The 12,935-nt window shown below is 51.9% G+C and overlaps 1 protein-coding gene across 1 annotated transcript; it reads left to right on the top strand.

Annotated features, from left to right (window-relative positions):
• Positions 1-269: 269 nt before the first annotated feature.
• Positions 270-1,392, top strand: LOC128901391 (olfactory receptor 14J1-like; the record flags this gene model as incomplete). The annotated part of the gene is made up of 2 exons (XM_054183350.1): positions 270-731; positions 1,375-1,392. Coding segments are annotated over 2 exons (480 nt in total), but the record flags the coding sequence as incomplete, so codon positions are not given.
• Positions 1,393-12,935: the final 11,543 nt, after the last annotated feature.

Genomic DNA, 12,935 nt, shown 5'->3' on the forward strand with positions numbered 1-12,935 from the left:
TGGCCAACGGCCTCATCATCACCACCATCGCCTGTGACCACCACCTCCACACCCCCATGTACTTCTTCCTCCTCAACCTCACCCTCCTTGACCTGGGCTCCATCTCCACCACTGTCCCCAAAGCCATGGCCAATTCTCTCTGGGACATCAGTGATATTTCCTACTTGGGATGTGTTGCACAGGTCTTTTTCTTTGTTTTCTGTGCTGCAACAGAGGTTTATCTTCTCACTGTCATGTCCTATGACCGCTACGTTGCCATCTGCAAACCCCTGCACTACGGGACCCTCCTGGGCAGCAGAGCTTGTGTCCACATGGCAGCAGCTGCCTGGGGCACTGGGTTTCTCAATGCTCTCCTGCACACGGCCAGTACATTTTCCCTACCCCTCTGCCAGGGCAATGCTGTGGACCAGTTCTTCTGTGAAATCCCCCAGATCCTCAAGCTCTCCTGCTCAGATGCCTACCTCAGGGAAGCTGGGCTTCTCATATTAAGTTGCTTTTCAGCTTTTGTGTGTTTTGTGTTCATCGTGCTGTCCTATGTGCAGATCTTCAGGGTCGTGCTGAGGATCCCCTCTGAGCAGGGACGGCACAAAGCCTTTTCCACGTGCCTCCCTCACCTGGCCGTGGTCTCCCTGTTTGTCAGCACAGGCATTTTTGCTTACCTGAAGCCCCCCTCCATCTCTTTCCCATCCCTGGATCTGGTGATCACAGTGCTGTACTCAGTGGTGCCTCCAGCAGTGAACCCCCTCATCTACAGCATGAGGAACATGGAAGTCAAGGATGGAGTTTTGAAACTATTTTAATGGTGTCTACTTCAGATTAATAAGGTGGCCATTATACCACTACGGCTCCAACTGTACATCAGGAAAAAGCAGGACTAACTAGTCTTCATATTTGTCTTTCTTATTTCGTTGTGTTTTTTCAATGTTTTGTTGTTGTTGTTTTGTTTGTTTGTTTGCTTTATACCTGTGATTTTCTTCTTGGTCTCCTACATGTTTTTCTCTTGACCCAAATACCTAAGGTATGTATGGATCTGCGCTCCCTGGTTAGATAAACTCAATAAAGAAGCCAGCAGAAAATTATTAGTTTCTGCTTCCATCTCTTCACTTCTCCTCCGGAGCTGGCCGAGCAGCCCCAGCATGCAGGAGGGGTTCAGGAGGAAAATGCCCATCTGCTCCATGGAGGATCTGCCCTGGGGGCCCTTGGGGCTGCCCCGGCTGCCTCGCTGGGCACTCTGCCTCTGCTGTCTGCGAGTCAGGGCTGCTGCTTCCCTGGAGCCATGGCCAAGGACAGCAGCAGGACGTGGCCTTTCCAGTGCTGGTTTCTCCTCACACCCCCACTGTCCTGCTGTGCCCTTGCCTTTGTGTTCCCCCTAAGGTCTCGTGTACCTTGTGACCGTCCTGATGTCTCTACAGCGGCATCCCTGTGGCTGCAGGCAGGAACAGGCCATGTGAACCACTGTGTCAGAGGGGGCCTTCCTACTGGCACCACTGTCACTAACGGGACTCCTCAAGGCAGCGGTAGAGGTTGGATGGCTCTTCCAAAGCTGGTATCAGGAACGCACCCAAGGAACTGTTCCATGAAAAGCTCTCTTGGTGTTCTGGGGCTCTCCACAGACTCAGGGGGACAGGGTCAGAGTTGCAGGGGAATCTGTTAGGGACCAAGGGCTGGGCCTAGAATCATAGAATCATGTAATCATAGAATCTTCATGGTTGGAAAGGACCTTTGAGATCATCCAGTCCAACCATACACACACCAAAAAAAAAACCAACCCGCAAACAAACAACCTACAATCTCTGCCCTTCAGAGCATGCCCTGAAGTGCCAAATGTAGACATTTCTTAAATACCTCGAGGGATGGGGACTCAACCACCTCCCTGGGCAGGCTGTTCCAGTGCCTGACCACTCTTTCAGTAAAGTCATTCTTCCTGATATCTAATCTAAACCTCCCCTGCCGCAGCTTCAGACCATTTCCTCTGGTTCTGTCGTTATTCACCTGGGAGAAGAGGCCAACACCCCCCTCTCTCCACCCTCCTTTCAGGTAGTTGTAGAGGGCAATGAGGTCTCCCCTCAGCCTCCTCTTCTCCAAGCTAAACATGCCCAGCTCCCTCAGCCTCTCCTCATATGCCCTGGTCTCCAGACCCCTCACCAGCCTGGTAGCTCTCCTCTGGCCACGCTCCAGCACCTCAATGTCCCTCTTGTACAGAGGGGCCCAGAACTGAACACAGCACTCGAGGTGAGGCCTCACCAGAGTACAGAGGCACGATCACTTCCCTGCTCCTGCTGGCCACGCTGTTCCTGATACAAGCCAGAATGCTGATGGCCTTCTTGGCCACCTGGGCACGCTGCTGGCTCGTGTTAAGCTGGCCATCCACCAGCACCCCCAGGTCCTTTTCTGCCGAGCAGCTTTCCAGCCACTCTGCCCCAAGCCTGTAGTGTTGCTTGGGATTGTTGTGACCGAAATGCAGGACCTGGCACTTGGCCTTATTAAACCTCATACAGTTGGCCTTGGCCCATGGATCCAGCCTGTCCAGGTCCCTCTGTAGAGCCTTCCTACCCTCCAGCAGATCAACACTCCCACCTAGCTTGGTGTCATCTGCAAACTTACTGAGGGTGCACTCAATCCCCTCATTCAGATCTTTGATAAAGATATTGGTGGCACATGTCCAAGAAGAGTGCAAATGGCTTTTGATTGTCCTTCCTGGTACTGTCCCACTTGTGGTGCGGCTGATGGCCAATGCTATCCTAGAGAGGAACTTGGAGTTGCCAGCAGAGCTCAGGGGATCTCCCAGAAAAGCATGTGAGTCTGGGTGAGCAACGAGTGGCACCTCATAAAATGACTGACCATCCAAGGTGGAGTGTCCTTGAAGGAAAGGTGAACCTGAAGAGCCCATGGGCTAACGAGGCCCCTGCAATGCCAGGAGGCAGCAGGCCAAAGGGACATAAGACTAAACAATGGTTCAGTCCACTGTCCTGGAAACCCTGCGGGATTGATCTAGTGCAGCCCTTCCCTGCCCTTTGTGAAACTGAAGACACCCCTTGGTCCTGCCAAGCCCTGTCCTTGGCTACTGAGCAATGAGGGAAGATGGAAGGGGGCTTAGCAGCAGTGATCCCTTTCTGGCAAGTTCTGCTCCTCACCCCGACCAGCATGGCCAGTGCAGGGTCACCCCATGGCCTCAGGGCACCACAGCCCCCTCCCTCTGCAGAGCAGAAACAGCAGCTCAGGGCCCTGCAGGGAGCACGGGGTGGGAACCAGGAATGTCCAGCCAGGCCAGCCTGGACACGCTCACCTGGGGAAAGGCTCTCTGGGGAGAAGGGGTGTCCCTGGAGAAGGGCAAGGGAGCATTTCTGTGCTTGCAGGGAGGAATCCTTGAGAAGGAGAAACCTCTTCCTGCAGGCCCCCACTCTGGACAGGCTGCTCTGTGCCTGGACCAGGACTCCTGTGCTGGCCTGGGGAGAGGGGCTGGCACTGAGGGGACACAGACCATCTGTGGCCCAGGCACTGGGGGAGGCCACCAGAACAGGCGGGCTGAGGGGGACAGAGCCCTGAGGGCTGCCAGGGCACTTTGCCGGGGGGATGTCTCCCCACCCTCGAGCACACCTGTCCCATGCGGTTCCAGCATGGTGGGCCCATCGAACCATTACTGGGGCAGCAGGGCCAGCCTCCCCATTGCTCTCCAGTTTCCCCGTCACTTACTCCTCGCTCAGTCACATCCCTCTAAACTACCCAGGTGCTGCTTTGAGCTTCAGGCAGTTGGAAGAATGCCCTGGTCTTTCAGCAGGCTAAGAATCTCTTCAGCAAAATCCTTCCATGTGTTTATATCTATCCTGTCCCACCCATCTCTCTCCCATACTTCGAGTGAGGTTATCCCTTTTGGACGGTGACCCTCACTGGAGGAGGTTCACCAGGTTGAAGAAGCCCGTGTCCCTCACCGTCCTCACACAGGGCTTATGTGCTAGGCCCCAATCCTCAAAACCAAGAAATTCCAAGTGAACTCAAGAAAACATGTTTCGGCATCAAGGGCGCATGACCCTGGCACAGGCTGCCCTGAGAGGCTGTGGAGTGTCCATTCGTGGAGATACTTAAAACCAGCCTGGACATCTTCTTACGTGACCTGCTCTGGCTGACTCCCTTTAGGGCAGGGGGATTGATCTAGATGATCTCCAAAGATCCCTTTCAATCTACATGATTCTGTGAGGACATGGCAGTCCAGCAAAAGGCTCTATGATTAGAGTAGATGCTTGTGAGGTCCCTTCTGCCTGAGAACCCCAGTCCAGCAGCAGGCCAAGGTCTGGCATGTTGATTGTGAGGTCACTGCTGCTATAACAGCAGGCATCTGCTTTGGATGCTCATTTTGGGGTCACCCCTGTCTCTGCAGGTGGCAGGCCAACCCCAGGCTCAAGGCTGGGTTCGGTGCCTATGAGGTTCTTTCTCCATGAGTACCTGACAGGCCAGCAGCAGGCACATGGTGTGGATGTTGGTTATGAGGTCAGTGCTGCCAGAATCTCTGATAGACCAGAAACAGGCAGATCTCTCTGATACTGCTTTGGAGGTCACTGCTGTCTGAGTGCCCGATAGGCCAGCACCAGCCTCATGGATGAGCTCGGTGCTTGGGAGGTCACTTCTGCCTGAGTCCTTGATAGCCCCGCAGCAGGCGTATGGCCTGAATGCCAGTTGTGAGGGTGCTGCTGCCTGAGGACCTGAGAGACCATGAGCAAGGTCAGAGGTGTTTGAAGCCCTGTGTTCCAGAGCACCCCTTAGGCCAGCAGAGGGTTGATGACCGGCCTTGGTTCTTGTGAGGTCCCAAGTATGGGACATGCCAGCAGCATGGGTATGAATGCAACACACAGTATGGAACACGCCAGCACGTATGGAACATGCCAGCAGCTAGAGGTTGCTTGTGGGATCACTGTGGCCTGGGCACATGATTGTCCATCAGCAGGCTCACAACTGGGGTCTGTGTGTGTGAAGTCATTTCCTTCTGCATACCTTTTTAGGGCAGGATGAGGCTTGTGGCTGTGTTAGGTGCCTCGGAGGTCTCTTCTTCCTGGAAACTTTCTGGACTCTTCTGTAGGTGGTGGGACGTCCACACTAATGGTCCCAAGGCTTCTGCCAGCTTTTACTTTCTCAGCAGTGAAATGTCTCAGCATTTCTCTTCCCTGGCTTGAGGTTTCTGGGCTCACTGGTAAGGCATCCGACAGAGCCAAGGTGCCTGGTCATGAATAGTGAAATATTTATTAATAGAAAACAGTGATTTAACAAAGTTAGCAGTGAATGCGACAGTGTTTTACGAGATTCGATGACAAGGTACACCTGATTATTTACTGCATAGAGGCCGGGGTCAGACAAGCTCTCAGGGAGACCCTCCCGTTGAGTCATGAGGCTCAACTTGCTTTCGAAACTCCTTCTCGGAGAGGAGTCTGGCTGCGGCTGGATCCAATCCTAGTCCCAGACTTGGTCAACGGTTTATGTCTAAAGGATTATATATGCGCAATCAATCCTTTACATCACTTAGCTAAGATTTCAAAGTTTAGCACTCTATTAGTCACTTACTGAGAATCCATTGCGGCAAGGAATCTCTCAGCCTCGAGGAGACGAACCTTAAGTGAGCGTCCCCGCTCAAGGGGAGGTCCTGTCATGCAGCCCGCTGCCGTGCAGGAGAGCTCCAAGGGCTCTTGCTCTGTCCACTGTTTATAGAGTAAGAGAATTGACCTATCGTCATATTTGCATGGGAGCAAAATATCTAGGCCCCCACTCCAGACAGTGTTTTGACTGTTACCAGCCATCCCCCAAAGTCCAGGTGCAACTCATCACAACTCCCACTGATGGTTATGGCTTGAGCAGGAGCCAGAGGGGCAGGGAAGGGGGAGAGCACAGCACCACAAGATGTGGCATGCAGGGGTGTGGTTTAGTGGTGGACCTGGCAGTGTTAGGTTTACAGTTGGACTCAATGATGTTAAAGATCCTTTCCAACATAATTGATTCTATGCGTCTGTGGTTCTTTTGAGCCTCAGGACTCTGTTTCATCCTCGCCCCTTCTTTGGGAGGCCAGGAGGTGTCACAGAATTTTCCTACACCTGTCATTGCTCCCCCTCACATCCCTCTGTCCCAGGAAGAGCCCTGGGCCACAAGTGAGGGACAGGATCTGCCTTGCCAGGGCCTGGGGCTGAGGGCTTGGCCTTTCTGCTGCATCAAACAAACCAAGGGTTTCTTCAGCTTTACAGCCACCTGCACTCTGCCTTTGCCCACCTGCAATCACAGCCTCCAGCTATCTGCTCTAACGAGTCCCTGGGGAGGCTTTGTCAGGAATGGCCCTCAGTGGGGCTCATTAACGCTTCCAGGTACTTTGAGTTTGGCTTCTGATTTCTTGAGCACTCTGTTCAACCTTCTCTCAGGATCTGAGGTCTATGGACTCAGCAGCAAATACACCATGGGGCTCATTAAAAGACAGAAAGCCTTAACAAGGTATTTCTCCTTTTGTAATTTTCTTCAAGTCTTCAAGACTTGTACAGCTAATTAGAGAGGTTTCATAGCGTAATTAAGTAGGAAGATTTCAAAGATGCATCTTTTATGTTGAAGGATATATTTTATTACTTTTCACTTTAAAGAAGAGGTGATAGAAGCATTCTCTGATTGATATTGATGCAGAGTGTTTCCTCAGGAAGTCTGGGCAGAAAGGAAAAGTAGTCCCTTGACGTCCATTGCTGCATGGACAGCCTTGCTCCTCACCTCCCCAACCTCACCATTTCTGACATTGGCCACCTGGGACTTACATCACTGCTCCTTGCACCAGACTTCTCCACTGATCTCTGCAGCTGGAGGTTACAGCTCCATTGCACCATCTCCCACCTGAGCTCCTTAGAGACATGGCTGCACTCAGGCACAGGAGAGTTTTTCCCATTCTTCAGAAAAGTAAAGCACAATCGGTTTTCATAAATAATAAATCGTATTCTGTAATCACACGCTAAGTACAAGCTACCACTAATGAGGTTGCTTTTCTACAAGGGATAATCTTAGGAGAAATATTTTAGGTAGTTAGATAAAAAAAGATAGATATAAACATAATTAAAGATCTGGATAAGGAGACAATTAGACTGTTGAAAGATAGTCAAGCTGTTCAGTCTCTGAAGGTGAAAGCAGCAGCATAGGTGAGAGGTATCTGAATGAACAAAGAGTAAATGGAGAAGAAAACTGAAGAATTATGGAAAGGGCCTTTGCCTAGACAGTCTGGATCTGAAAAGGTGACTTCAGAAATGGTCACTGTATCAGGACAAGTATATGAACAATCAGAGAAACTGACTGCACTGTATAAGAGGGAGAATAGTTGTAATGGCATCACAGGGAAGATCAATATTTCTTCGGAATGTCCTTTCTGAGAGGTCATGGGATTGGCAGAGGTCTCTTGTGAGAGAGGACAAGCAAGTGGTGCACCCGTCTTTGGAAGAATCCAAAAGTGCAACCCAGGGAACCCCAGGCTGCACAGGCTCACATCGGTGAGGAGCGGGCCATCAGTTCGAGTCCTTTTGGGTGATATTTCTGGGCACCAACAACAGAATGTGTCCAAAACCCATCAGCATGGACTTACCAAGGATAAATCATGCCTCGCCAACCTGATTGACTTCACGATGAAGTAACTGCCTTTGTGCATGAGGGCAACTCTCACCACGTTTGTCAATAGCAATAAATTGGGAGGATCGTTTGTTTACCAGTTAATTTACCAATTCTCAACACAGGCAAAACAGGCCCAACTTGGGAAAATTCATTAAATTTATTTCCAATTGATTGTAACAGAATAGGACAGTGAGAAAGAAAACACAACTAAAAACACCTTCCCCCCTCCCTCCCTTCTTCCCAGGCTCAACTTCATTCCTAACTCTTCGTTTCTGAGCTTCCCCAAATGTGGCTCCTTCCCACTGACTGCAGTTCTCCACAAACTGCTCCAGCGTGGATCCTTTCCACGGGGTACAGTCCTTCAGGCATGGACTGCTGCAGTGTGGGTCCCCCACAGGCCACAGGTCCTGCTGCAAAACCTGCTCCAGCATGGGCTCCTCTCCGTGGGCAGCAGGTCCTGCCAGGAGCCTGCTCCACCGGGGTCCTCCATGGGCTGCAGGTCTAACTCTCCTAAAGGAAAAAGGCCAGCCCGGCACGGCTTCTCTTCTGGACCAGACCACAAGAAGTCCCGGAGGATGGCTGTTTCCTACGCCCATGGGACTTGAGAAAACTCAGTGTTGATAATACTCCAGTGTTTTGGGTATTGCTGAACAGAGCTTGCACGGTATCAAGGCCTTCTCTAGTTCTCACTCTGCTCCCTCCAGTGAGTAGGTGGGAGGTGAGAAAGAAGCTGAGAGGGAACCCAGCCAGGACCGCCGATCCAAACTGACCAGAGGCATATTCCATACCATATGACCTCATGCTCAGCAATAAAGGCTTGAGACAGAGGAAGAAGACGGTGAAGTTTTTGTTGTTCAAGGAGTCTGCTGCTTGGAGACTGGCTGGCCATCAGTTTACTTGTGGGAGGTGGTGAGTGATGGCATGTGTTTTGCTTGTTGAGGTTTTCTTAATCTCTTCTCTTCGCTTATTAAACTGTTATTGTGTCAACCCCAAACTTTTCAGACTTCATTTCTTCCTTGTCCCACTTGGGAAGGGGGAAGAAAGTGTGAGTGACTGTGTGGCTGCTGGGCTATTGGCTATTGGCCAGAGTCAACCCACCACAGCAAGGAAATTTCTGATAGCTGGGAGCAAGTTCAGCGGTTGGCCACCAAGATGCTTAGGGGCTGAAGAGGAAGGGCCTTGTTTAGCCTGGAGAAGGGAAGGTCTCGGGGACCTCATACCAGCTGGACTGTCCCCACGGGGAGGTTTTCAGGGCCAAGAAAGGAGTTGAAAATAAGAGTGTTGAACTAGCCTAGCCTTTAAATCATTTCACATGGGATGGTTCTGCTTCCCACTTTCAATCATTGGCACCCAGAAACCTCAAGTGCTTTTCTTCCTCTCCTCCCAAAACCTGACCAAGTGATATGGAGAAAGCAAGCAGAAAGGCCCTAGGCCTCTGTGAATTAGCTGGGGTCTGGCACTCGGAGGGCCGTTCAGTGAATGTCAGTTATTTCATGGTACACCAGGTAAAGAATCAAGCTGGGAAGTCAGCCTGCAAGACCAAACCAACAAGGTCCATGGACAGGCAAGGCTGTGTCTGGAGACCTTTACACCTACAGCATAGATCAAGCTGGGGCTGAACCTCAGGCCTGGGCTTAAAGGGACTCCTGGGCTGATGGACAGAGGTGTGGGTGGAGGCCCCATGTGAAGCTGGTCAGGGCCATGAAGGCCTGTGGATGTTTTCAGGGCCCTGTCACTGTTTCCATGGGAGCCCACCTGCCAGTGCCCTCAGTAGGCCTCCTTCCCTACTGTCCAGGGTCTGTGCTCTGCTGCTCTCCTTCCCTGTTTCCCTGGAGATCTGGGAGACCACAATTTTACGGTCACTACAGCCAAGGCTGAGACTGGTCTTCGCATCTCTGACCAGCTCTTCCTCTTTTGGGAGTACCAGCTCCACTTGTGCCTCAGACTGTGTGGCCCATTTGGCAGCTGTGCTAAGAACCATCAGCATGGACTCACCATGGGTAAATCAAAGAAAAAAGCAGCCTACAGAAGGTGGAAGCAAGGACAGGTAGCCTGGGAGGAATACAGAGAAAGTGTCTAAGCAGCCATGGATCACGTTAGGAAAGCTAAAGCTCAGATAAAGTCAAATCTGGCCAGAGGCATCAAGGGCAACAAGAAAGCTGATTTTCAAAAAGGGAAAAAAGGAAGATCCAGGCAACTACAGGCCAGTCAGTCTCACCTCTGTGCCTGGCAAATCACGGAGCAGATCATCTTGGAAACTATGCTAAGGCACCTGCAAAATAAGGAGGTGATTGGTTACAGCCAACATGGCTTCACCAAGAACAAATTGTGTCTGGCAAATTTGATGGCCTTCAATGACCGGGTTATAGCATTGGTGGATAAGGGAAGAGCAACTAACATCATCTGCCTGGACTTGTGCAAAACATTTGACATTGTCCCGCATGACATCCTGGTCTCTAAATTGGAAAAACATGGGTTTGACCAATGAACCACTTGTTGGACAAAAATCTGGCTAGATGGTTGCACTCAAAGGGTTGCAGTCAATGGCTCGATGTCCAAGTGGTGAGCAGTGACCAGTGGTGTTCCTCAGGGGTTAGTACTGGAACCAGTGCTATTTAACATCTTTGTTGGCAACATGAACATTGGGATTGAGTGCACCCTCAGCAAGGCCGCCGATGACACCAAGCTGTGTGGAGCAGTTGACAAGCTGGAGGGAAGGGATGCCATCCAGGGGGACCTTGACAGGCTTGAGAGATGGACCTGTGTAAACCTCATGAAGTTCAACCAGGCCAAGTGCAAGGTCCTGCACACGGGTCGGGACAATCCCAAGCACAAATACAGGTTGTGTGGAGAATGGCTTGAGAGCAGCCCTGAGGAGAAAGACTTGGGGATGCTGGTGGATGAGAAGCTCAACATGAGCCAGTGATGTGCACTCGCAGCCCTGAGAGCCATCCGCACCCTGGGCTGCGTAAAAAGCATGGCCAGCAGGGGGAGGCGGGGGATTCTGCCCCTCTACTCTGCTCTGGTGAGACCCCACCTGAAGTACTGCGTCCAGCTCTGGAGTCCTCAACACAGGAAGGACATGGACCTGTTGGAATTGGGGTTGTTCAGCCTGGAGAAGAGAAGGCTGTGTGGAGACCTTATAGCAGCCTTCCAGTATCTGAAGTGGGCCTACACGAAAGCTGGAGAGGGACTTTTTACAAGGGCATGAATTGATAGGACGAGGGGTAATGGTTTCAAACTGGAAGAGGGTAGATTTAGATTAGATATCAGGAAGAAACTTTTCACTCTGAGGGTGGTGAGACCCTGGCCCAGTTGCCCAGAGAAGCTGTGGCTGCCCCATCCCTGGAGGGGTTCAAGGCCAGGCTGGACGGGGCTTGGAGCAGCCTGGGCTGGTGGGAGGTGTCCCTGCCCATGGCAGGGGTGTGTGAACTAGATGATCTTTAAGGTCCCTTCCAACTAAAACCATTCTATCATTTTATGAAATCATGCCTTGCCAATCTAATTGCCTTCATGATGACATAACTGCACTTTTGTGTGAGGGGAACTCTCACCATGTTTTTAATTTACCGGTTGCTGTCATGTGCAAAACAGACCCAACTTGGGGAAATTAATTAAAAATGACAGTGAGAAATAAAACACAATTAAAACCACCTTCCCCCCTCCCTCCCTTCTTCCCAGGCTCAACTTCATTCCTAACTCTTCTGCCTTTGCCCCAAGTGGCACAGGGGTTTGTGGAATGGGAGCTGCAGTCAGTTCATAACACTTCGTTTCTGAGCTTCCCCAAATGTGGCTCCTTCCCACTGACTGGAGTTCTCCACAAACTGCTCCAGCGTGGATCTTTTCCACGGAGTACAGTCCTTCAGGCACGGACTGCTCCAGTGTGGGTCCCCCACAAGCCGCACGTCCTACCAGAAAACCTGGAGAGGCATGCTGGAGTGGATGTCAGGTGGACACAAAGTGATGAATGGGGTTCCCACAACTAGAGTAGAAGCTGCAGTCCCTGAGGCCAGAAACAGGCCTTGGCTGCACAGCCCTGGCAGGAGAGGGGTTTGCTGTCCCAGGTTTCTCTGAAGCTCTGTGGGACCTGTGACAGAGGTGGAGCTCATCTCCAAGAAGGCCAAGGTGCTGCTGAGAAAGTCCCTGGGGGAGGACAGCTTGTGATCTAGCCACACAGTGGACATCGTCCTGGGCGCTGACTGGCTAGATAGTGGCTCTGCAGAGAAGGACCCTGGGGTCCTGGAGGACAAGCAGCTGAGCATGAGCCAGCAATGCACCCCTGTGGCAAAGGCCAACAGCCTCCTGGGCTCTTTAGGAAAAGCATTGCTGGCAGATGGAGGGAGGTGACCCTTCCCCTCTACTCGGCTCTGGTGAGGCCACACCTGGAGCGCCCACGCCCTGCACAACTTAGCTCTACACTGATGTTTTCCTCTCCCAGGCTTTTACCAGCCCATCCCAGCTGTTCCTCGGCTCTCCCCAGACCCTTTGCCCCCTCCTCTGCCCAGCCAAGCACAGCTGCCTGGTCTGGGCTGGTCCCATGGCAGTGCCCACCACAGTTGCTGCAGAGCTCTTGGCGCTCATCCCCAGCCCCAGCTCCTCTGAAGGGCACAGCAGCTCCTGTGGGGCAGACAAGGAGCTCAGCCTCCCCATCAGCCCCAGGCCAGTGCTGGCCCCATGGGAACAATTTAAACAGGCTAGTCACTCTCTGCCCCTCCTGCTATCCTATTTAGGTGAACCCACAACCCTGACTGAGTTTGCCCCCTCCTCTGCTCCCATCAGCCCCACTCCCCAGGACAGCACGACACTCCTGGCCCTGGGGGTCCTCAGGCAGCCCCCACACCTCTCCCTTTCCCATGCCTACTGGGTCCCCACTGACTTTCAGGGGACTGCAGAGTTCTTGTTTGTGCATACCTCAATTTAGTGTTTTGCTTGTGGGCGACTTCACCTCTGTGGGTGTTTCACCTTCTGTGTCTTCATTCACCCACAGCTCAGGGCACGGGGCGAGTCCCCATCCTCTCCTCACACATCCAAATTCATTTCCATAGAATCTGCTGTATGCTGTAGGTCCTGACACATATGAAGCACTCTGAGAAGTTAATCAGGAGCTCATGCGCCATCTCCACTACCAGTGGACACAAGAAGAGAGCCTTTAAAACCAGAACATTTGGTCCAACGGAACCCAATAGTACAGTGAGCTTAACCCCAAACACAGGGAGAACACAGGGAGAAGAGACTCTCTGAAAGACCAGTTCCTTGGATGTTTTATTGGCAGCACCTTTGGAGGAAGCACCTAGCCTCCAGGCACTGCACCTGGGAGATGCCTTTTT

This window comes from Rissa tridactyla, chromosome 25 (genome assembly GCF_028500815.1).
Source record: "Rissa tridactyla isolate bRisTri1 chromosome 25, bRisTri1.patW.cur.20221130, whole genome shotgun sequence".
Lineage (NCBI taxonomy): Eukaryota > Metazoa > Chordata > Aves > Charadriiformes > Laridae > Rissa > Rissa tridactyla.